The 25,370-nt window shown below is 26.7% G+C and overlaps 1 protein-coding gene across 2 annotated transcripts; it reads right to left on the reverse strand.

The window, feature by feature from the left end:
* Nucleotides 1–3,328: 3,328 nt before the first annotated feature.
* LOC100202659 (protein F37C4.5) lies at nucleotides 3,329–23,024 on the reverse strand. Of its 2 annotated transcripts, none has more exons than XM_065792993.1 (10): nucleotides 22,884–23,024; nucleotides 21,363–21,647; nucleotides 15,090–15,324; nucleotides 14,787–14,998; nucleotides 14,522–14,654; nucleotides 11,302–11,480; nucleotides 10,299–10,419; nucleotides 5,399–5,638; nucleotides 4,064–4,297; nucleotides 3,329–3,924 (listed from the first exon to the last, which is right to left on the reverse strand). In XM_065792993.1, exons 2-10 carry the CDS (start codon nucleotides 21,626–21,628, stop codon nucleotides 3,715–3,717), a joined length of 1,830 nt encoding a protein of 609 aa, XP_065649065.1. In that variant the 5' UTR covers nucleotides 21,629–21,647; nucleotides 22,884–23,024; the 3' UTR covers nucleotides 3,329–3,714. The 2 variants fall into 2 exon arrangements, with proteins under 2 accessions (XP_065649065.1, XP_065649066.1); XM_065792994.1 differs by lacking the exon at nucleotides 22,884–23,024 and adding an exon at nucleotides 22,278–22,472.
* Nucleotides 23,025–25,370: the final 2,346 nt, after the last annotated feature.

Raw genomic sequence — 25,370 nt, forward strand, 5'->3', positions numbered from 1 at the left:
TACTTACTTTTAGGAGTATTATATTTTCAACTTGTACTTGTAATCATAATTTTTGAATATCAACATAAGAATCTAGATAAATTATCTAAAGAATACGATCATTTGTTAGACATTTTACAACAGATTTTTACTATTTTGTTGGTATTGCCTTTTTTTCCTTCTAATTTCTAGGTACTTTCGATCCTTTTCTTTTCTTCTTCTTTCTTTTGGTTTCTTTTCTAAGAGTTTCAAGGCATCATAACAAATCGTTCTCACAATATGGCCGCCAAAATATTTTTTCGGCTTCAATTTCGATATAAGAGATGCGCTATCCTATTATAATATAGATCAGTGGTGATAACATTGTAATCACGTGACAACCTTGATCTAATCCATAGGCTATATACTTATAATTATCTAACAGAGAACGACATGTTGTATTGCAACCAATTTGGTTTTAAAAAAAAAGTTCCACTGAACATGCAATAGTTGAACTTTCTAATCAAATATCTAACGCCTTTGATAATGACTGATTTTCATTAGCCAAAAAACCATAATATACTAATAAAAAAACTTGAAAACTACGGAATGAAAAAAAAAACTTACTTTGGTTCAAAAAGGACAAATCGAAAGCAATTTTTATTTTATGATCAAAATAACTCATTTCCATATTCCATAACTTGCGGGGTTCCTCGGGGATCTAGTTTAGGAACACTCTTATTTCTATTGTACATAAATGACTTATTCGTAGCAACAAATCTTTTAGACCTAATTTTGTTTGCTGATGATTCCATTTTTTTTTGTTCTCACAGAGTTGTTAAAACACTTTTCAACATAGTTAATGAACAGTTATGTAAAGTTAATGAATGCTTCGTAAGTAATAAATTTTCACTAAATGGATAAAACAAAGTATATACTTTTCCATAAAGGAAATAAATCAGAAAACATTCCTCTAAAATTACTAAATCTTATAATTAATAATACTTCAATTAAAAGGGAAACATGCGTAAACTTTTTAGGAGTAAAACTGGATGAGAATTTACTGTGGTATTCACATATAAATAGTATTGAAATAACGCTCTCGAAAAATATCGCAATGATGTTTAAGGCTAAACCTTTTCTAAATGTAACATTCCTGAAAAAATTGTATTTTGCTTATATTCACAGTTATTTGTCTTACTGTAACATTTTGTGGGCTAGTACTGGCTATACAAAACTTAAGAAAATCTATAGTAAACAAAAACATGCGTGCAGAATAGTGTTTAGAGCCTTTAGAAATACTCCTTGCGAACCACTTTTACGTGCGCTCGGTGCTTTAAATGTGTGTAAACTCTATTTACACCAAGTTTTATTGTTTCTGTTTAAAAAAAAATGAGATTGTCCCCAAAAAATTTTTCAAACTTATTTTAATAAAACTAATCATAAATATTCAACAAAGTTTTCAGGTAACAACTTTATTGTTCTTAAATACAATTTAAGATTAACCTCCTATTCAATTAAATACTGCGGACCTTATCTGTGGAAAAATTCCCAGAGATTGTCAACAAAAACAAGACTACATTAGAGTAATTTAGTTCTAAGTAAGTTAATTTTTTCTAAGTAAGCTCATTTCATTTTTTATTTTTTTATTTCTATTTATTTAAATTTTCATGCTATATTTTTCTATACAATGTTATATCGAAAGATATTGTTGGCTTAGCATAGGAACAGCCACAAATAGTCATTAAGACTAATCCAAAGTAGCGTCCGTTATTGACCAACATTTTTGCGTACAGAAGTACTACTCAAGCGCAGAGTTGTAAAACTCATCTAAAGGTAGCAGGAAAAAATCCCCCGGAAAAAATCCCACTGGATTTTTTTTACAGTGCACAAAATAACGATATATCAATATAATAGTTGTTTATATTACAAATATTTTATACATACGTATTATAATACAAACAGAACCTTAATCCTTCATTTACCATAAATCGACTGACAAATAGGTAGAACATACAAGAAGTGTAAATCCCCCGTAAAAAAATCCCCCTGAGAAAAAATCCCCCAGGATTTTTTTTTGCAGCGCACAAAATAAACGGGACTCGGTTATAACGCAATGTGCTTCGGTTTTGTGCCTTCTTCTTGCTCCGGCCGTTAATTTTGATATATGTATATACAATGTAAACATTCTTTAACGGCGAAATAAATTACACACACACACACACAAATTATTTTAGTGGCTTTTTCTTCAGTATGTTAAACAGATACTACAAAATTTAATATTTTTTAATAACAACACTAAAACAATATGCATCAAAGTGTTCATGGTACTATATGTTCACAAAATATTTGTTCATTGTAATGCCATAATTACAAGACAATATATGCCTAGTAACCTAAGACAATATATACCTAGCAACCTAAGGCAATACCTAGTAACCTAAATAACTAATAAATTTTTTTTGCAGTGATTCATCATAACACTATTTGCAAATTAACGTCTATTCTCGTCAAAAGTCCTATAAGAGAGTATGATTTAGGGGACAAATAATATTTTAGATTAAATACCCATTAAATTGATTCAAATGAGTTTAAATGTTTTTAATAATCAATATTTTGTTATTTTGTCTTTTCCTAGTTCTTGTTGGACCTAAATCTCTGTAAAAGTCAAGGTTAACATTTACGGCAATTCCCAAAAAATCCTTGAGAGATATTTAGGTGTTCCTAGAAATCCTAACGGTCTTATCACAGAGCACCTCGATATATAAATATATCGGGTAGATTAATTTGTGCAACGTAGTTTCCGGTCCAACTTTATTCCTAAATATTTCTTTTATTGTCCGCAATTAATTATTTACTTTGTTATTACCGCAGCTTGAAGTTTTTTAAAAGGGCTAGAAAAAGTAAAACAATCAATATTTATATTTTCCGGTGCAACCTGCTTGCTTCAACAATATCGTGCGGCAATATGCTTCGTCTAATTCAACAAACTTTTCACTATATCATTTTCCTTATCATTTGCTTCAAATATTATGTTCCTTTGAAATTTTGTTTTCAATTTTCTGCATCTTTAAATTAAAATTGAATTCATCCTTTAAAAGATCTGAAATTAAAGATGACCGTCTGGTAACACAAGTTACACTTTGAACGATCTGACATTCAAAATGACCGTCTGGAGAGATAAGACTTGATATTTAGGATGATCGTCTTGCGAGCAACTAACCCTTTGAAAGAACTGGTATATCGGATGAACTTCTGGCGAGACAACCCACCCTTTAAAATACCTGATATTTAAGATGACTGTCTGACGAGACAACTCACCCTTTAAAAGATATTAGGGTTTAAACGACGTATATGAGTAAAAAACTTATTTATCTTGAAAAAAGTATTTTCAAAATATTTACAAAAAGAATCTAAGAAAAAAAAGATTCTTAGACAAAAATAAAAGAAAAGAAATTCCAGAAGTTATTAGTTATAAACCATTATTACAAAGTTAATATTTATTCAAATAATTTAAATATAATGTGAAGATATAAAACTAAAGATTTACAAATTTATATATTTTTTAAAATATTTTAGGCGATGATAGTAAATTAAAACATACTTGAAATCAAATTCAAAAGTGCATTCCCTCACAAAAGTAAGAATAAAAACAAACAATACCCCTAACTTATTATAGGTTTAAAAAAATACATAAGTCTTGTTTTATTGACAGACTAAAAATATTTTTATGCATTGTTGACAAATCTACGTAATTTACAAACTTAGTCCTCTGACTATTGAATCAACAGGATGTTCTACCTCATATCGTAAATTAATTGTCTTAGTTTCGTTTGAAGCAATTTCAAGTATCCATTCAAGTTTGTAGTCAGATGTATGCAACGTCACATTATCGTGAGTGATCAGTGGTGGTTCACTGGTCGAAGTAGATTTTGGTATTTTAATATCAGGTTCTTTTAGCGTAACCTAAAAAAAGCATTATTTATATAAAATAAAAAGCATTCATAATAAAAAAAAATTTCTGCAAAAAGAATATCCTTATAACAAAAAAAAAAAAAAATCAATCATAAAAACCATAGTTAGCAAACATTTTGACTCAACAAACCTTAATTTTTTCATTAGTACTTTTTGGGCACTGATCAGTGACTTTTATCTTAATAGCATCTCGCTTTGTATTTTTAATTTCTATCTGCTGATGGAAATCATACACTTGAGTTTTAGAAAGAATTCCACTTGTTTGCTGAAACTTGCGCAATGGCTTATAAGTAACTTTTACAGCAGGATCCACTCCCAAAGCAATTTCAAAATCTTCCATCGGACTTACAGCAGGTAAAGACGTCTATAATAAAAACTTTAAAAAATAGTAAAAACTAAACAATAAAATAATTAAAATTTATCAAAATATTTTATAAATCAATAATGATACAATAAGACCATAAAATCCGCAATGACATATGCTGCCAAAAATGACATATACTGCTAGCAACGACATATACTGCTAACAATGACATATACTGCTAACAATGAAATATACTGCTAACAATGACATATACTGCTAACGATGACATATACTGCTAACAATGACATATACTGCTAACGATGACATATACTGCTAACAATGACATATACTGCCAACAGCTAAAAAAGAGCTAAAAAAACTACAATGACATTATAACAACTAAATCAATGCATCTGATCAAAGAAAAATCTAGGCGATTTTTTACATCACATAACTAAAGCTTTAAATTTTAGGCTAAACTTACGAATACGTCATGTACTGACATTATTTGTTCTAGTTTTTAAAAAAGCATGTGCTGTAAGACTTGAGTATTGCTATGCATTTAAATTTAGGAGAAAAAATCAATATACAGATTGATACATTGGATCATTGTAATCTGATGGCATATAAGTTAGATCAGTAATTTAAAAACTTATGCTTGTCATTCCATCTAAAACCTAAATATTCTAAAGTCTTTATTATTTGTACAGGATTACTCCTGAAAGCAGCCTTCAGAATTAGGAAAAATGAGGTCAGCAATATTTTGCCGACCTTACTCTGTTAGAGATCGGCATCAGGTCGGCAAAAAAAATTTGATACAAAGGTTTTACCATAAAACATTATGCCGACCTTATTACCGAGGGCTGTGCAAGTGATAAATAACAAAGATTTTATTTATGTTCTGTTATCGATTCACAGTTGCTACTTAAACTATGATAATATCAAATATATGCTCCAGGTGAAAACTAAATCCAGGAAGATGTAAGTTGATTACAACTTTTTCATATGTTTTTTCTTTCCATGCAGGTAACCAAAGAAAAATAGAAGCAATTTTTTAATATTTTTGGTTTACTTTTAAAATACACAAAAATGAAAAAAAAATAATTAAAAATCTAAAAGCTTGTTTTTTATAAAATGAAAAAAATTGCAATAAATATTTACCCGTGTCAAAAAGTTACTATCTAAGAATACATTAGCATATCCACTCAATAATGGATATGCACTGTCATTATTTGCTTTAACATTTAAAAAAGCATGTGCAACAGACTTTGGTGTAGCCATGTATTCAAATTTAGGAGAAAAATTCAACTGGCAGATAGATACTTTATGATCATTGTAATCTGATGGTATAGATGTTAGACGTGTGATTTCAAAACTTGTGCTTGTCATTCCATCTAAAGCCTAAAAAAAATGTTGTAAGAATTGTAAAAACATTTTAAAAGGCATTAAAAACTTTTTTTCAAAGAGATTTCAAAAACCAAATTGTTACAAAACATAGATTCAAGCACCATTACTATTTGTGCAATTACCACATTGCACAAATGTCTTATACCAAAAAGTAAAATTAAATAAGAAAAATATTGACAATCTTAGTTCAAATCTAATATTTTTTTTTTAGAAATTTTTAAAATCTTTTTTAAATTATTAATTTTCCTAAAAGTTTTAATAGTACTCACCTAAGTAAGTTTTATTAGTATTCACAGATTTATCTGAAACATCATTGTTGAATGTATTTTGTATTATCTGAAACATCATTGGTGAATGTTTTGTGATATTGAAGAGTTTAAATAAACATCAATCAAGATTTTACTATTAATTGGATCTTACAGCACCAATATTATTTTATTAGCTTTTTGCCTTTACCTTTTGTGTGTGTTTGTATATATCAGAGGTGGAAAAAGTAACAAAATTTTTTACTCAAGTAAAAGTACTGTTACTTAAGTAAAATTTTACTCAAGTACAAGTAAACGTTACTGATTGAAAACTTTATTCAAGTAAAAGTAAACAGTAGCTTATTAAAAATGTACTTAAAGTAAATGTTACCGGGCTACTTTTTAACAGCTATTTTCAGGTAACAGACCAGTCAAACAATGTGGTCTATTCTTTTCTGTATATCTTTACAATTATTATATTTAAGTAATATTTTTAAGTGCATTTAATAATACAAATAGTACAATATTAAAATATGTCATTATTTAATACCCATTTTGTCAGTTAAAGCATGTTTTTTCTTTGTTCTTGCAAAATTTGCAGAAGCATAGAATTGGCAAATTTATCATATTTTCCGAAGATATGCGGGGTATGCATATTTGTAAAAAATGCTTTGAATAAATAACTTTTTTCTTAAATACCAGAAGCATTTAAAAAGAACAACTTCAAAATAAAGCCAATAATTGTGTAACTAGGATATATAGTTAATTGAAAAAGTTATTTTTCATGTTTTTTCATAGTAATTTGTAAATAATGTAAACATAGTAAATCTTCGTTTAAATTTTTTTTTTAAATCATTATCAAAATTTTCTTTTTAAATTCTAAAAGAAGGATTAAAATTTGAAACATAAGCAAGGCTTACGTTTCAAATTTTTAATGTTTTTAATGTTTTCACTGAAAACATTAATGAAAATTATAAGGACACAATTTGATAAAAACAGACGCTAATTTTTATCAACTAAAAAAATTAAATCATACTTTTTAAGAAATTAAATACTAATATGTAATAAATTTTTTTACTTAGTAACATATATGATTTAAAATACAAAGTACAATACTTTAAAATAATATATACTTAAGTATATGTAAAAGTAAACATTTTAAAAAATACTTAAAAAGTAAAAACTCGCAAAAAAAAACTACTCAATAACAGTAGTATGAGTAAATGCAATTCCTTGCTTTCAACCTCTGATATATATATATATATATATATATATATATATATATATATATATATATATATATATATATATATATATATATATATATATATATATATATATATATATATATATATATATATATATATTATATATATATATAATATATTATATATATATATTTTTTACTATATATATATATATACATATATATATATATATATATATATATATATATATATATATATATATATATATATATATATTTATATATATTTATATGTATTTTTTTTTTTACTATATATATATATATATATATATATATACACACACATATATATCTGTGTGTGTGCATGTATGTATGTGATTTTTTATGGTGGATCATAATGGGTCATGTATGCTTACAGACAGAGAAAATATAGATAAAAGATCTATATTGTAACAATATGTATTTGTAACAGCCCACAATATGAGCATAGGTAATATATATTTCAAACTATTAGGATTATAACTGAGATAGTAAAAACGTCTCTTAAATGAGTAGTAAAAATTTCTCTTAAATGGATTTAGACCTCTTGCACGCAGTACCAGCTCAACTCTTTATTTAATCATGCTAAACCTGTAATGTATTGAATGTAAAAATGAGCTAATTAAATAACAATTAAAATCAAATGACACGTTAGCGATAAGATGAATGGCATGCTTGTAACTATATAAATGTACATACACACAAACAAATAGAATATATATTTCAAGCAAACACAACAAAAAATGCAGAGTACAAAATATACACACACAAATATATATGTACACATACATAAATACATAAAAAAGGTAACATTAGATTAAAAGGGTAAGATAAAACTCCATCTTCAGGACCACAATAGACTCGCCAATGATGCTTAAGAGAGCCTGATAAAAAAAGACTAGCATCACTTATCAGGAATGCATTGTAATTTTTATTATCCTTTTTACTTTTAATTGGATCTTACTGCACCAATATATTATTATCTTTCTGCCCTTACCCTATGTGTCTACATATATATACATACATATATATGTTATGTAGCGATACTCCTTTGTGGCAGCAGACTATAAAATAGTTGATGAATGTACTGAAGCCCCAAATTATATTGAATGTTTTCCCTTGCCCCTATATTAACACAAGAATATAACATTGATCCCCACTACGCTCCAAGTAATACCATGCTAAACTTTTTCTTTATGTAGCAGTCTTGTTTGTTAAAACTCAAGTTTTGGAGTTGAGATTCAGAGTCATGGATTGATAACAATCGAAAAAATAAATAGCAAAATTTAAATGGATATTTTTCTCACTTAGATTTATATTTTCATTTAGGTTTTGCAATTATGGCCAAAAAGATCTCAAAATTATTACAAATTATTACTTCTAAATGCAAAATATCAATGCTAGCAACACTAAACAATCACTCATTGTGTCGGGAATTGCATAGTAATTAACCAATAAAAAATGCTTTCTAAAATCATGTGTAGGTCAAACATTATCTTTGAATATGGGTTTACCTCACTTGCTAAATGAGCTTAGGTACAACTTTAAATGGAAAATAGCAAGTTTGAACATTGCTGCATGTTTGAAGATGTCTAAGAGAACTGTTTATGATGTCATCAAGCACAGCAAGTCAACAACAAGTCAAGTCTATTGAAGAACAAGAATTACCATTCCAAAAACCAACAACATGATATATCTCTTGGCTGTGAAGGGCATACAGTCTTTAAGCTCACAAATTCTTACTTGACTGCCTCCTAGTGTGAATGTTAGAAGTTAAAAATAGCTTTAGCAAGGATAATGAAGAACGATGTGTTTAATTGGTTTAAAATTAGAAAATTAGATATTTTCATGCATGACCTGTCTTGCCATAAGGCAAAACTTGTAAAAACATGACTAAAACATAAAATTGAAAGTAGAAGTTTTTAAACGATTTTTTCTATAAATATTGGGTTATCAGAACTTTTTTGCCATAACTGTTTGATTTTAGATATTTCTTGTAGTATTTATACATACATAAATATCAGGGTTGCAGAATCTCAAAAGGACTCTGGTTTTATATCTCTATTTTTTCCTGGCCTCTGATGTACAGAAGCTTTAAAAATGTTCGTTGACTTATGATCTGCTGTAAGAAAAAAATTCATAAGATTTAATGACTTGAAACTTATTGTTTTTAAGCCCAGAGTTCTGAAGTCCTTAAGTATAATGGTTCTGAAGTCACCATTATACTTAAGGATACTGGGTTCAAAAATTGATTGTTCCTCTAACCATTAAATCTTAATTTTTTTCACATAAGTAGTCCATAAGCCTTTTTATATTTTTATGTCAAGTTTATGTGTTTGTTTTTTTTAATTGTTTTAAAAACCAGAAAAAGTTTAAAAACTTTTTTTATTATTATTTGGTAGACTGCCTGCCCCAACCAAATCCTCAGTCAATGTAGCAGCACTTCCTTGTAGCAGTAGGCAATAAGATAATCAATATAGCAGCATTCCACACATTTTACAGTAAAAAAAATAAAAATAAAAACATTCAGTATGTTTTTAAAAACATTCTTTTTTTTTTTCCTAGGTCTTCTAATTTTCATTTTTGTGGTTTTTAAAAAAACTATAAATTTAATTAGTTTTCTCAGTTAAAGTAATGTATTTGACATAATCTGTACTTAATTTTGTTTTGCTACATGTTATAGAGTTGTTAAGTGCAATTTTTTACCACAAGTATTAAGTTTAAGATCTTTACTATAGGAATATATATACTAGAAAATTCATGGGCGTTTGTGGCGCCCATTTTTAGCAACATTTTACACTTGCAAATGATAATCACTTTGAGAAGTGAAGCCGGTGAAGGCAAATAAAACTTATATATATTATGCATACTTAATGAGTGTTTATAAGTGAAAAAGAATTAAAATAAAATATATATATATATATATATATATATATATATATATATATATATATATATACATATATATACATATATATATATACATATTTATATATATATATATATATATGCATATATATATATATATATATATATATATATATATATGCATATATATATATATATATATATATATATATATATATATATATATATATATAACACATATATCACTAATTATTAACAGTAACAAAAGCATTAAAATCACAAAATTTTATTTAACCTTTGCTACTGGCATCGGCATAGGTGAATCCATAAGCATTAGAGCACAAGCTTGTGGAGCACAATCCAGCATTCGATCCTGCTCAATATTTTCCAGATGCGATTTTTTCAAAAATGATGTTCTGAATTAAAATAATTATTTTAAATGAAAAAAAGAAAAATTGTCATTGGATATTTCTTAAAATTTGTCATAAAGATTTCTTAAAAGTCATTGATAGTGATTGACCGAAATTGATTGTCATAGATAGTGATCGAAATTGATTGTCATTGATAGTGATTAACCGAAACAGAAAAAAAGCCGAAACCAAAATAAATCAAAACTTCGGGTACTCAAATTTGGTGCCAAAACCGAAACTGAAAATTCGGCAAATATTTTACTAAAACGGATAACGAAATTTCGGCTTGTCAAAATTTATTTTATTAGAAAAATTTATTTAAAAATGCAATTTTACATTTGTTATTTTTTTATACTCGCATTATGTTAAAATTAATTACACATGTATCCAAAATTGAGATATAATACATAAGTCGGCGATAAATTAATAGCGAAATTTAACAACTGGCAGATTTTCTCTGCAAAACAATATTTTTTTAAGGTATTTTGTGAAAATTCTCAATATTTTAGTAAAAATTCTCAAAATATTTTGTGAAAATTCTGAAAAATAACTGTTTTTCTAAATTATATCAATACTGGTTTTTACTATGTTTTTAAACTGAAATATTGGTTTTTACCGAATTTATAAAAAGTACCGAGAGCAAAATTTCAGTATCGGTTTAAATTGAATTTTCAGCCGAAACCAAGACCGAAACAGAATTTCGCTTGATCACTAGTCATTGAGATTTCTTAAAATAGAAAAGTTTTCATTGAGATTTCTTAAATAAAAAAACAAAAAATTAACTGAGCTTTTTTATTAAAAAAAAAACAACCTCTAACACATTTGAAAACACTTTATAATGACAAGAAATATTTTTGTTGTTTTAAATTTCTAAGAAACAAAAAATACCTGAAGCTGGTTTTACTAACAGAGCGTCTTGCTATTTTAACAGGCTCTTCAAGGTCTAAATTATATGGTAGCAGTTCAGGAGGACTACCACCAACACTTGGCAAAGCGGTGCTAAGAGTTATTTTGCAATCATTCCAGTCTTCACCAGTAGATTGACAGACATTTGCAAAATATAAAATCTATTAATAGAAAGTAATAAATAAATGAATAAATAAACTCAAGAAAAAAAATCAGGAGGAATAAATTTAGGCACTACGACTTGTAAAACAGGATTCTAGGATCCGATTTCCTTGAATCTAAAGAGGGAAATTAAAACCCGGATTTACCACAAGTCCAGTTTTTTAATTTCATTTTTAGCTTAACTATAATCATTCCATACTGTGTCCAGTGATAGTAAGTTAGTTTATTAATAAAGGACTTTCTTGTACTTTATATGAAAAAGATGTTTAATATTTCTGACAAGTAAAAAAAAAAAATGAAAAAAAATTTAAGCAAATAAAATTCATTTGTCTTTATCTTAAAAAAAAAAAAATAATTCCATTTATAATTTATATTATATCAACAGTAACTGGATACATTTAGTTGAAATATTGAAATATTGAAAGAAAAAAAAGTTAAAATAACGGAAAGAAAAAAGACACAAAAAAAAGTTAAAATAACAAGGATAAATTTTTTTTAAAACAAGACACTTTTGTCATTTGTAAAACTAACAAAATGACATCAAGTTCTGGACAGCAATTTATAAAAGTTAAATAGTAATTAATTAGATACTAAATTAAAATTTATACATTTTAATGAAACATGTTTAAATCTAAAAACTATTAATCTAATGTTAGCAAGTTAGCTAATATAAAGCATTTTATGTAAAACCTTGGTGTAGAACCTACTTTTTTACAAAAAGGAGGTGCTACACCAGACCCCTCTATGGTGACAAAAATGAAGACACATTTGTTGCAGACTAAGCAGCAATTGTATCTGTAAAAGTTATTTTTATTTATAAATTTGTCTTATTTTCAAATAGTCTTTGAAAGTTTTGACTGATAGAGTGTTCACTGCTGCTTGCAAAAGTACATTTCATGGGGGAACAACTCTATTTGAAAAAAAGTTATTTAAATCTTTACATTTTCTTACTAGTTGGTATTCTAGTTTATGGTTACATCCTTATAGAATATATTTAATTTTTCTATTTGATTGTTTTTGAGGGATGATGGAGTCGACAAGTTCGAGTTAATGCATGATTTTAAATTGTTCTTGTTGAGTCTTTTGCGGCATTCTTCAAGTGTTGTTAGGCCTAGCTGTTTGAGCTGATTTTAATATGACAAGTGTTTAAGTGTTGATATTGCTTTTGTTACGCTTGTCATGTTTGATTATGTTTCATATGATGAGTGATGCCAGTGGTGTACACTTGATTTTTAGATGTTTGAGTTTGGACACTTACAAGCATTGTGCAAACTCCAAACTTTTGTATGTTTATGCTTATATCAATAAAGAATGTTTTGCAAAGAATTTGGGTGATTCGAGCTTGGGAACAAAAAAACCCTAATTTTTAGGCCCACCCAGCCCTTAACGTGGGAGCAACGAGTTTATAAAATATTTTCTTTACTATTTTTATCTAAATTCATATTCATCAACAAATTTCCAGTTTCATGCAATAATCTCTTAGTGTTCAGTTTTTATGACCCTGCAATGTTTACACCCACCTCAATTTGAAGGGGGTTAAAACTTTATATGGTCATAGTTTTTGAAAAATAATAGATTATTGCATGAAATTTGAAAGTTGTTGATGAATATAAACTTAGATAAAAATAGTAAAGAAAATTTTATATAAACTCCTTGCTCCCACGTTAAGGGCTGGGTGGGCCCAAAAATTAGGGTTTTTTTGTTCCCAAGCTCCATCACCCCAATTCTTTGCAAAACATTTTTGATATAAGCATAAACATACAAAAGTTTGGAGTTTGCACAATGCCTGCAAGTGTCAAAACTCAAGCATCTAAAAATCCAGTGTACACCACTGGATGCTGTTAAGCAGATCATTTATAAAGATTACAAAGAGCAATGGGTCCAAGACCAAGCCTAGAGGTATGTCACTAGTAACCGCTTTCAATTCAGATATAATGCTATTGATGACCATTTGTTGACTTTTGTTGAGTTTGCTGCTTTGGAGTAATTAAACCAATAATTTTTTTAATTAAATTTTTTTAATTAAAATTTTTGCTGCTTTGGAGTAATTAAACCAATAGCAACACAGTGTTCCATTATATAATACTTTATCATTTTGCACAGGATTGACATGAGTGAAATTGGCCGGTAGTTTGAGGCAATTAGTTTACTGCCCTTCTTAGAATAGGTGAGACATTTGATTTTTTCCCCCATATCTGGATTTTATTTTTATTGAGATTCCTTTAAAATGAAGTTTTGAGGGAGCTATCCTACTCAGACTATCCTACTCGGCAGAAATGAAAAAAAAAAGCATATATATTTAAAAAAATATTCATAAATGATAAAAGTTCTTTAGCATTTTTAAACTTTGTTACAAATTTTGATCAGTTATTTTAAAAGTTGTTAGATTTACTAAAAGTGTAAAAAAAATTGTTTGTATTATTTGTAATGTCTTATGATAAATAAAACTTTACAAAATAAAAAAGAAACTAATTAATTTATCAAAAAGACAACTAAAATTTTAAATGTTTTACTATGTAAATTTTTTATATTTTATTACCAATCAAAATGATTTTTTTAATCTAATGATTTTGTTTAAGATCAAGCTCTTTGAAATTTTTAAAATGTATAAAATAAATTTTGTGTTATAGTTGGATAAATTAATATAACACAAAAATGCATTAAATACATAATAATATCTAATATGCTTTATAAGTATTAAATGCATTAAATATTAAAATGTTTTAAACAATATATAGTTAAATCTTTTAATTACTTAAAGGTCAACATACAAATCAAAATGACAAATAAAAAGCTAAACTCTAAACACTTAAAAGTTTCAACCAAAATAAGAACAAATCAAAAGAGAGCTATTGATAAAAAAAAAAGTCATTAAAAATATAACTACACATCTTAATGCTAATTTGAAATGATCAACAATTATCACAACTCTATGAATAAGTGTACAATTGTAATTACAAATGTAACAATTATACTTAAAATTTATTGTTTATAAAATTAAATTCAATAAGATCAAACAATAAAAGTAATTAAAAGCTACCTGCAATGAATCGTCTGCACTGAATGCTCTGACATCATAAAAGGGAGTCCAGCTAGCAAATGGGTGGACAACATACGAAACAACAAGACTAGCATTTGTATTCTTTTTAACATTAAGTAAGATAGATATGCAACTAAAGTAATAAAATAGTAGACTTCACTTTTAACATTAAGTAAGATAGATATGCAACTAAAGTAACAAAATAGTAGACTTCACTTTGTTTTGAATGTAACAAAACATTAAATTATGTGAAAAATACAACTACCTTTCTTCTCTGTATTCTTTTTTGGGTGGTTGTAATCTATTGAGATTATCGGTAAGAACTTCAATTTCTTTGTTAATCGATTCAAGATTTTCATTCAATGAGATTGTTAAGTCAGTTATTTTTTCGCTTCGATCTTTATAAATAGAAAGAAAGTGCAGCATACTTTCAATACTTTTTTTATCCAATATTTCCCCCACTTTGTCTTCTTTTTTCTTAAATCAAATAATATAATCTTATATAAACTAATATACATATTTACATATAAACATAAGCAGAAATACAATTACAAAATACTTTTTTTACCTCAGTTATACAATTTGCATAACTATCTAGAATAGAAACTTCTTTTTCATTTCTTTTTAATTTTTCAAGTAACACAGTTTTTTCCTTTTTTAAAATTTTTAATCTTTTTAAAATTTTATCAGATTCAGATTCAACTTTTAAATTCTCTTCATCTTCATTGCTACTGTTTTCAACAACTGATTTAATTTGAAAAGCAACCTCTACTATTGTTACACTTTCAGTATAGCAAGTTACCCTATAATATATTATAAAGCATTTTTAAACTGTTGACAAATTTAAAAAAAATTATTACATTTATAATGATAATATTAACTTTAAATAAAAAAATTATTACATATATAATTACAATATAATATATACTTGCTCAATCACTAATAATAGATACACAATAGATAAATAGGAGCTTAACGGGTGATGCGGAAGTTATCGGACAAATCCTAATTTCATTATTTGAGCATAATAATTAGTTGTTGTGGTTTTATGCGTAGGCATAAACGCTCTATAAAATATAAACTTTATTATTTGGAACACAATTATTTAAAATGAGGTTAAATACAGCTGAACGAGAATCTTTTTGAAAGCGACTAAAAATGTTTTTTGTAAATAAACCTAATATAGAAAAAAAATAAAATCGTAAATCATTTTGAAAAGGAAGGATTTGCTCGAAGTACAATATATGATAACCTAAAAAGACTTGAAACTGTTCAATCATTTTCTGATAGAAAGCACCCTGGTCGTCCGACATCCTGGACTAGAGAAAAGAAAGCCGAATTAACGAGATTTGTCAACAATCGAAAAAGGGGTCAGTCAGAGAAAAATAGGTATAAAATTCGGTGTAAATCAATCGACAATTGGTCATCAGTTAAAAAAAATGAATATTAAATATAGAAAACGTGAAATGACTCTAAAATACACTATAGAACAACAAATATAGGCAAAGAAAAGAAGCAGGAAACTATTTAACCGACTCTATAACACAAAATTGCTTGTAGTCATCGACGACAACAAATACTTTTGTTTTGCAGGGGACAACATGCCTGGAAATTCTGGATACTACACAAACAACAAAAAGACATGCCCAGAAAGAGTTCATTTTATAGGAAAAGAGAAATTTCCTAAAAAATTATTAATGTGGATAGCCATATCTGAACGTGGTATGAACGAGCCATTGTTTCGCACTTCCAAGGCTGTAGCGATAAATTCATCAATCTATATTAATGAATGTTTAGAAAAACGACTTCTTCCATTTATTCACAAGTATCATGGAGACTTTAACTATTTATTTTGGCCAGATTTAGGAAGTTCTCATTATTCTAAAGATTCTCTAAATTGGATGGACCAATATGTCTATTACGTTGATAAAGAATCCAATCCCCCAAATGTGCCTCAAGCACGACCAATTGAAAATTTTTGGGGACATTTGGCACAGAAGGTTTACAAGGGAGATTGGCAAGCTTCAACAGAGCAAGTTTTTATTAATTGCATTAAACTAAAACTACAAGAAATTGATTTAAACTTTTTACAGTCGCATATGAAAGGCGCCAGAGCAAAATTGAGATCAATTGCAGATGGTGTTTTTTCATATAAAAAATAATATATTTTTATTAAAAGATAAATGCTTTGTTTAAAAAAAATATAATAATAGTTTGTTTTTTTATTTATAAATAAGTTATTGACATTTTAATTTGTCCGATAACTTCCGCATCACCCGTTAGAACAAAATATTTTAAGCAGTTAAAAAATATAAAAAAATGATTATTCAGTTTTTTCAACTATTTAGATATCTCAGAAGGAACACAGTTTGTTATTTAGTGTTATAAGTTTGCTCAAGTTAAAGGATTTTTGTTCCAAACAAACTTCAGTATACTAAAAAGTAGATTATCTGATCTTATGGGTATGGCACTTTTAAGAAAGTAAAGCATACTTGCAATAAGTCTTTACACAGCATAAAATAGTTTCAAAAAATCAAATAACATCAAAAAATTGTAAAGTTGTACCATGTAGCTAAAGTAATGCTTATTTGTGAATAAAACCATGAAAGCTATTTATTATTGGTTAAACATGATTTAAAGAAACAAAATGTACCAATTATTTTTTTTCCTAACAATGTTGTCAGCTCAGTAATGAATAAGTCAGTTGCACTGAAGCATCTTTCAGCTTCACAAATAAAGGTGTCAAAAAATAATAAGTTTAGTTCAATTTTTTTAACTCTTGTGATCATATAAAGCTTCAAACAATTTAAATTATTTTAAAATAAATATTAAAATATTGTGAATAAGGTTGTTAGCTAGCAAAAACACAACAATGTCAGATAAACATTTATTAAGCTCACTGTCTATTTGCCTTTAATTTTGAAAGAGTAAAGTTAATAATCCTTTTATGTGTCAAAATGCAAACATTTCTATTATAATAAGCTGTTGCTCCAACCTCAATTATTTTTATTCAATCTGCTAAATAAATCCAAAAAAAAAAATTATCAGATTTTTAATTCAACAAATATGAACTTACTAAAAGATAGATCATTGAGAACAGAACATGAAATATTTTTAATCTTTATCAAATTTATTTATCAAAGAGTTTTTTATCTTGTCTTTGTGTTATAAATTCATTGAAAAATTTTATCTAAAACTATTTTAGACAATCTTGCTGAAAAGTATCATTTTTGGTAGGAGATCTTTTAAATAATAGGGAATTTTTCTAATTTTTGATGTTGTTTCACATAAATTATTTCACATTTAATTACATCAATGTTGTCCAACTATTTTTGCCATCTGTAACTTTGGTCATCATAAGGACCTTAATCATAACATTCATCTTTATCTTTTTGGTAATCATCAGTCTTCAGTTTTTATAATGTTTCTTTTTGGTAAAGGATAACACCAACAAGATAAATATCATAGTAGTGACAAAGTCAATGAACAATATTTATAAATTTTTCTAATTTCTTTATTACACTGACACCATCAGTGACCAAGATAAAAATCTTGATCAAGTTTTAAATTAAAACCTTTAACTTTTTTTATAATCATTTGGAATGCATTTTTTGCTCACTTGAAATTTATTTAATTTTAACATGCTCAGAAACTGAACTTTTCCTTAAAATGCTTATTTTACATATATACAAACCTTCCAAGGAATGAGATGCAAACATACTCATACATAACTGTACATGCCATAAAATTATATTACACTTTATGGCATGTATGAAACTGCACACAACTAAAAAAGAACACATGGTTCTATCTTTTATTAAAAATTTTTGGAGAAATTTTTGAATAAGCTGTCATTTCCACTATTATGGATTTTTTTGGTTGCTTAATCTGATCTAACCTTTTAAATGGATGTTTACTAAAAAAAAAGCTGTGTAGCAACACTCATGTATTAAAGTGACTACCAACTCCCAATACATGTAGCTAGCTTTACCAGGAGACATGTGGCTTTTCGTCTTGTATGTCCACACATAAGTTTTTTGTTTTAGACTACTTGGTCACAGCTATTTGCAAGTTTTATTATAATAGGCGTTTAATACTCTGGGAAAAAACTAAGTTTCAAAAATAAAGAAACAAAACTCACAAAATAGGAAATTATAAATAAAATTTAAATAAAAAAAAATAAAAACAAAGTTAATAATTTTAATAGTTTGTATACTGTTTTTATTTTTGTTTTTTTTAGGGTGGTTGTTATAATTTTTTTTTTTTTTGCATTACATATACAGTGGTCAGGCTTGATCAGGAAGCGGGAGCAATTGCTCTCGATTACTGACCACGGAAATAATATTTAGTTGCGAAAAACTGGCCAGATTTTTTAGTTGTTTTGAGAACATTTCAAAAAACAAAAAAAAAGCACAAAAAAGATTAATTGGACCGATGAGAGACAATTACACAAAAAAAACTTTAAGCAAAATAAATTACATTTAGAACAAATATTTTTAAAACATCGCACTTTTATAATTTTTTTATAAAATTAGGCAACATCTTTTATATAAAGTAACATCTTACGATTGCTTAATAAGGAAACAAATGTTTATTTAGTTATCAAAGAGTATAATATAATTTTTATTTATATACTCGTGTCTTATTTCCAGTGTTGGATTATGGAGGGTTGGGGTAAGAGGGGGCTATAGCCCTAGGTCCCGCAATGTTAGGGGCCCCGAAATAGTCAAGAAGACTTTTTTTTAGTCATTTTTTACGCTGCGGCACATAAAAAAGGCCTCCAAAATAAAATAGCCCCCGGCCCCGAAAAGTCCAACAAGATTCTAATAAAACTAACGCTAGTTTTAGTTTTATTTAAGCTAAATTATTTTATAAATAAAAAAGTTAATTTTGTTAATAAATATTTTATGCTTCATGTAGCTTGAAAAGTTTAATATATTTATAACAATTCTTCTTAGTAAGATAAACAAATGAAATAATTAAATCATTGAGTTACTGTAGAAATTAAATTAACTAGATAAAAATCAACTAAAAAAGTTAAAATGACTTTATCAAGAGGAAGCGAAACTATTGTCATTGGTCTGTTGAGAATTGGGAGAAAGTATATTTATTTACATTCATATTCATAAATTATTTTAAAATATTATAATTTAAAATAAGCATTATTTTAGATTTGCTTCTCAGATGAGTCAACCTTTCAAGTAATGATAGACAAAACAGCTTTTTTCGTCATAGAACAAACGAAAAATTTCATCGCTTTTGGCAAAAAGCAAGGTATCTCTACAAAGTGGTTGCGTCAATGAGACAGGACCAGTATAAAGAAATTCTGGAAAATCAGTTGCTTCCCCAAATGGCAGATTGGTCTAAAAATGTCAAATAAATACAAAAAAAGTCAAGAATAATAAAAAACAAGTGCTTCCTTTTTTAAAATGTCAAAGTCATCAACCAAATTGGATTTTACCAAAATTGGATTTTACCAAATTGGATTTTGTAAAATTCCAAAAGCATAATTTTTATTCCATGTCTATTTCCTGGAATTTTTGAGTTTTGGTTACTAAACCATTTTAGATATATTTCAAAATTAAATAAGATCCAATGGAGCTTGCAAGAACAACCAATATTGATTTAATTGAATCAATCTTGGTTCGAAGACAAGCCATAATTGACATCTTACTACTCTATTTCTCAACTGATTTTTTTTTCCTTAACTTCAAAAGATTTTAAATTTATCATTTTTAAAACTATTTAAGATAAACCATTGTGGCTACTACTTGAAATGTTGATGAGCATATATTTTCCATTCCATTCTGAGTTCGATCACCATGTCCCTGGTAGTACCACGCTCAACTTGTTTCTCAGCGCAGCGGCCCTGTTTATCAAGTTTTGTGTTTTGGAGTTATAGAGTTGAGAGAGGGATGTAACCAAAACTAAATTAGCCTCCTCAACTGTAGTGGCCTTTATGGCCTTTTACAAAGGTGAATCGAAATTTAAAAAAAAATTTGCACTTGACAATTGAACCGTTTAAATTAAATAAAATTTTATGTTTTTCAGATGGTATAACCCACTGATTTCTCATTTTCAAAAAAGTTTTAATGTAAATTTATTATTTTGTTTACTTTTTATTTTTATTTATTATATATTTGAAAAATGTGTCAAGAATAAAATCAAGCAAAGCAATTAATTCACATTTTCGGATTTTATTTTTTAAATCATTTAATAAGAAAAGTATTCAAATTTAATAATAATAATAAGTTTATAATAATAAGTGAATTTAATAATAATAAGTTTAATAAGAAAAGTATTTAGTTAAATAACCAAAAAATAATTTAAACAAATTTAAAAAAATATATAATTTTTTCGATTATTTAAATAATCTTTGTTGATGACAGCCAGATTAACTATAAAGATATGCATCACAAGCAGTGACAGATCCAGGGGGGATAAGAGTATGCATCTCCTCCCTCCCCCACCACCACTAGAATCTAAAAACTCCTAAAATAGCATAGAAATTGAGGGCTTTTTTTTTTTTAGGAGACATGAATAAGGCACAAAATGCAAAAACATTTCAACATCCCCCTCCCCCACCAAAAATTCCTGGATCCGTCACTAATCACAAGCAAAACTGTTTAAAAGTTTCAGTAAATGAAATTAGTTTAACTTAATGATCTATATTTTGTGTTCTTTATATACATAACTTGTATTTATTATGCAACTTTACTACGCAAACAAACTTAATAAGTAGAATAAAAGATGGTTTAAAAAAACAAATTAAAAAAAAAAAAATCTCAGTTGAATTTAACTCTAAATTTTCATAAAACTTTTAAATTTACAAGCATGTTACCTAATTGAATCTTTTTGAATAATTGAAGGTAATTGTCTGATTAAAATCTCTGTATCACCCTCTTCTACATCAACTTTTACAATACGATTGACTTCTGCCCTATCTTTAAACACTGTCACATTCAGAGTTGGGCACTGCTTAGCAAATAATTCATGTACTGTTGATTTTGAATGATTTACTTTTGGTTTGTCACTTATGTCTATCTGAATAGAATCTTCATTATCTTTTGTTGATATACTTTGAACTAACAATTTTTCTTGATTCATAATTATGACTATTATTTTTCTGAAAATGTAAAAAAATTGCAAAATTTTAATATAATTAAAATTAATCAGGTTATATCAATCTTATAGGTAAATTACAAAACAGTAATAAAGTTTAATTATTTTTTATATATTATTTTCAATCATAACCACCACCACCATCATCAGCATTATCATCATTATCTGGTAAGGCCAGCGCAAAGGTAAACACCCTCCCCCCTCACTTAACACCTATTTGCTCCAGCCTAGAACACTAATTTGAATCAAGGGAAAGTTCTAACAATATGTTACTGCACAAACACATATATATGTGTACTGCATACACACATTGTAACAAATAACTTTATTATTAGTGTAGCCATTATTGTTACTATCATGAAAACACAATTTTAATAATATTATTTTAATCTTAATAATAAGCAGATTTTTTATTGTTATGTGAAAACAACAATTTAAGACTAAAGAGATCACTTTTAACGTAATTAAATTTTATATATATATATATATATATATATATATATATATATATATATATATATATATATATATATATATATATATATATATATATATATATATATATATATATATATATATATATATATACTAATTTATGTATATCAATAATTTAATATACAAATAAAAAACTCACTGTTTGAAAATAAAGTCTAATAATTTAATGTTGAATAATAATAATAATATTCAAATTAACTTTGTTGCTTCAAATTTTCAGCTATTATTTATTGCACTCTTATTATTATTTTATATTCACTGATATTCTCTTGTTCAAAGTATGCTATATGAAGTAATTTATTATTTCAAAAAAGATAAAATTTTCTGCGGCTGTAAATTAACACGTCTAATTGCGCAAATATAACGTCTAATTGCGCAAATATAACATCTAATTGTTTGACATTTGTTCGCCGAGTCTTTTTACTTTGTCTGGAGATTTTATTTCTATACCGATTTTTTTCTATACCGTTCAAATATATAGTAGTAACGAATAATTTGGTTTTATCAATATAAAATTTTTGTTGTTGTTGAAATAAGTTAAGTTAATATATAAGTTTAAAATTTTAAAACATCAAAAACTTTAATGAAATAAAAAAATTATATATATATATATATATATATATATATATATATATATATATATATATATATATATATATATATATATATATATATATATATATATATATATATATATATATATATATATATATATATTTATATAAATGTGTTTAAATCGACTAACTTTTTAAGGATATGCCAACGTAATGAACGCTCATCGTCTGATTTTTGTGTTTAACTCAACTGTTTTAAATAACTTAAAAAATCAAGTAAAATTTATAGGTAATCTTTCAGACGCATTTACTAAACTTTGTTGCATCAATTCGTTCTTTTTTATTTATTAATCTCTTATAAAATATTCGCCACATGTATTACGAAATAATTTATTATTTTGATTTAAAAAGATTAAATCTTCTGTGTTGCATTAAAAAAGATATTTTTCTTTTTACATTTGTCCAATTTATCAAAAATATATTTTAAAGATTTTATAATAACCAGAAATCTATTTCCCTAATATTTACTTTCCATTATGTTTACTTTGAAACTTAACCACATATATGTGTTAGGTATATACACAAAGCTATAATTAAACATAAAAGTAAGAAATTTGCAAATTTAAAACAAAGCGCTTCAAAATCGTAGAAGTTATTTTACTTTTTACTTATTATGTAAAAATGTACACATTATATAGCGCTGTTCTATCTGACCATATCCAGCTTTCTCCTTAAACTCTCTACATGCTGATACCTAATCTCTAGCTCTATGTGCCAAAAAAAACTATATCTTTCATCAATGAACTCTTCATATTGGATTATAAACACTCACTATTTTCAATCTCTGCCCAATTTCTTTTATCCGTCAAAGTCACGCCATGCATCCGTATGATTGCCATCTTTCTTAGTTTTTTCAGATGCTGAATATCAGCAGCTTTCATTTCCCATGTATTACTGTCACACATCATAGCTTTCTATGGGGCTGTCCATTAATTATATTAACAATTTTTTTGGTAATTTCCTCGTCTTACCTCTTGTCAACAGCTTGTCAAACATTTAGAGACCATTTTTTAATAATGCACTTCCTCTAAGTGGGCACAGGACCTAAAAATTGTCCAAACCGTTTAAAGACCCCTTTTTTTTACGCCCCGTGCCTACTGGGTCACTGTTGACAGATAACTCTGTGAAATTGGCCCAGTATGTCATTTCTGCTGCATCAGCTAATCTAACTGTATCTTCAAGAAATAAAAGCTTACCAATACACTCTATCATTCCGTTACATTTTGTTTTAACCTATTTTTAATATTATTATTATTATAATTATTGTTATTATTGCTATTATTATTATTAGAAAAATGTAGTTAAATTTAGAAATAGAGTAAAGTAAGTTTGACCTAGATCTATGACTTACTAGTATAGTATAGAATGGCATAAAAACACGAGTCACTTTAATTACGACGCAAATAAAGTTGCACGTGCACAATGTGGTACAACGTATGTAAACGTGTGTAACGTAGTTTTTCGTTACACACGTTTACACACTTTGTAACGTTAACGTAGCGTTGTGTTTATTTTATGCCACTTTTATAGCACTTATTAATTTAACACTTATTAATTTAACACTTTACTATAAAATATAAATGCTTTTCTACTTTTTTTTCTTTATTTTCCAGTTTGCAATTATTAAATGTAATATAGCTATCTATCGATATAATTTTGGTATATGAAAAAAAAATAAAGATCTTGTTGCCAAAACCATATGAAAAGTATATATATATAAATTTGAAAAAATACAATTATTCAAAAATGTTGAAATAACTTAATAATATATATCAACAAAGACTGAAAATAATTTTCTTAAAGGTATTTAAATATGTTATCAGTTAAAAGGAAACAGTTTTTAAATTTGGTTTTAAAAACGAAGTTAGCGAATCAAAATTAGTCAACAAAAAAACATAATCGTAAATTTAAAAAATATGTTATGCGAAAGAGCTTGTCAATCGGAACAAAAACCATCTGTTGAGAACGTTTTCTTCCCAAGATATACACCACTTTTAACAACGTATAAAACACAGACCCAGAATTTACAGAATCGCATAAAAAGACTAAAAAAATGGTTCTTTCATTCCAGATTTGCTCTATCTCAATGATGCTTTTTGTTAAGAGTTGTTATTGATATGAATTTTCTATTAAAAGCAATTATCTATTATTCACAACAAATGAATGTTCGTTCTATGGGAATTTAACTTGTTTCTATGGGAATTTAACTTGTTTAACATGATTTTTTTGTTTTTTAATGAAGCAAGGTTATTAAGCATCATCATCTAGATACTTTGGAATTATATAAATAATACAAAAGATAAAAAACTGATATGGAGGATGTTATGTACTGTAAACGAAGGAGATCACAAAATGAATTATTAGATGCATTATTTTTTTTTTTTATTTTTTTTTACAACAATCATTATTATATATTTCAAAAACAAATAATATTTACATGTCTCCAGTTTATATAAATGTCCACCACACATATTTACAATATCTAAAGAGCATTAAGGTGGTTCATACCCCCAAAAAAAATTCAAAGAAATCTAATAATTTTAAGTGCAATCTTTAGTTAACCTATATAAATCAATGAACAATTTTCAATAAAATAAAAAAATATCATATTTTTTTGC

This window comes from Hydra vulgaris, chromosome 03 (assembly GCF_038396675.1).
Source record: "Hydra vulgaris chromosome 03, alternate assembly HydraT2T_AEP".
NCBI classification, from domain to species: Eukaryota; Metazoa; Cnidaria; class Hydrozoa; order Anthoathecata; family Hydridae; genus Hydra; species Hydra vulgaris.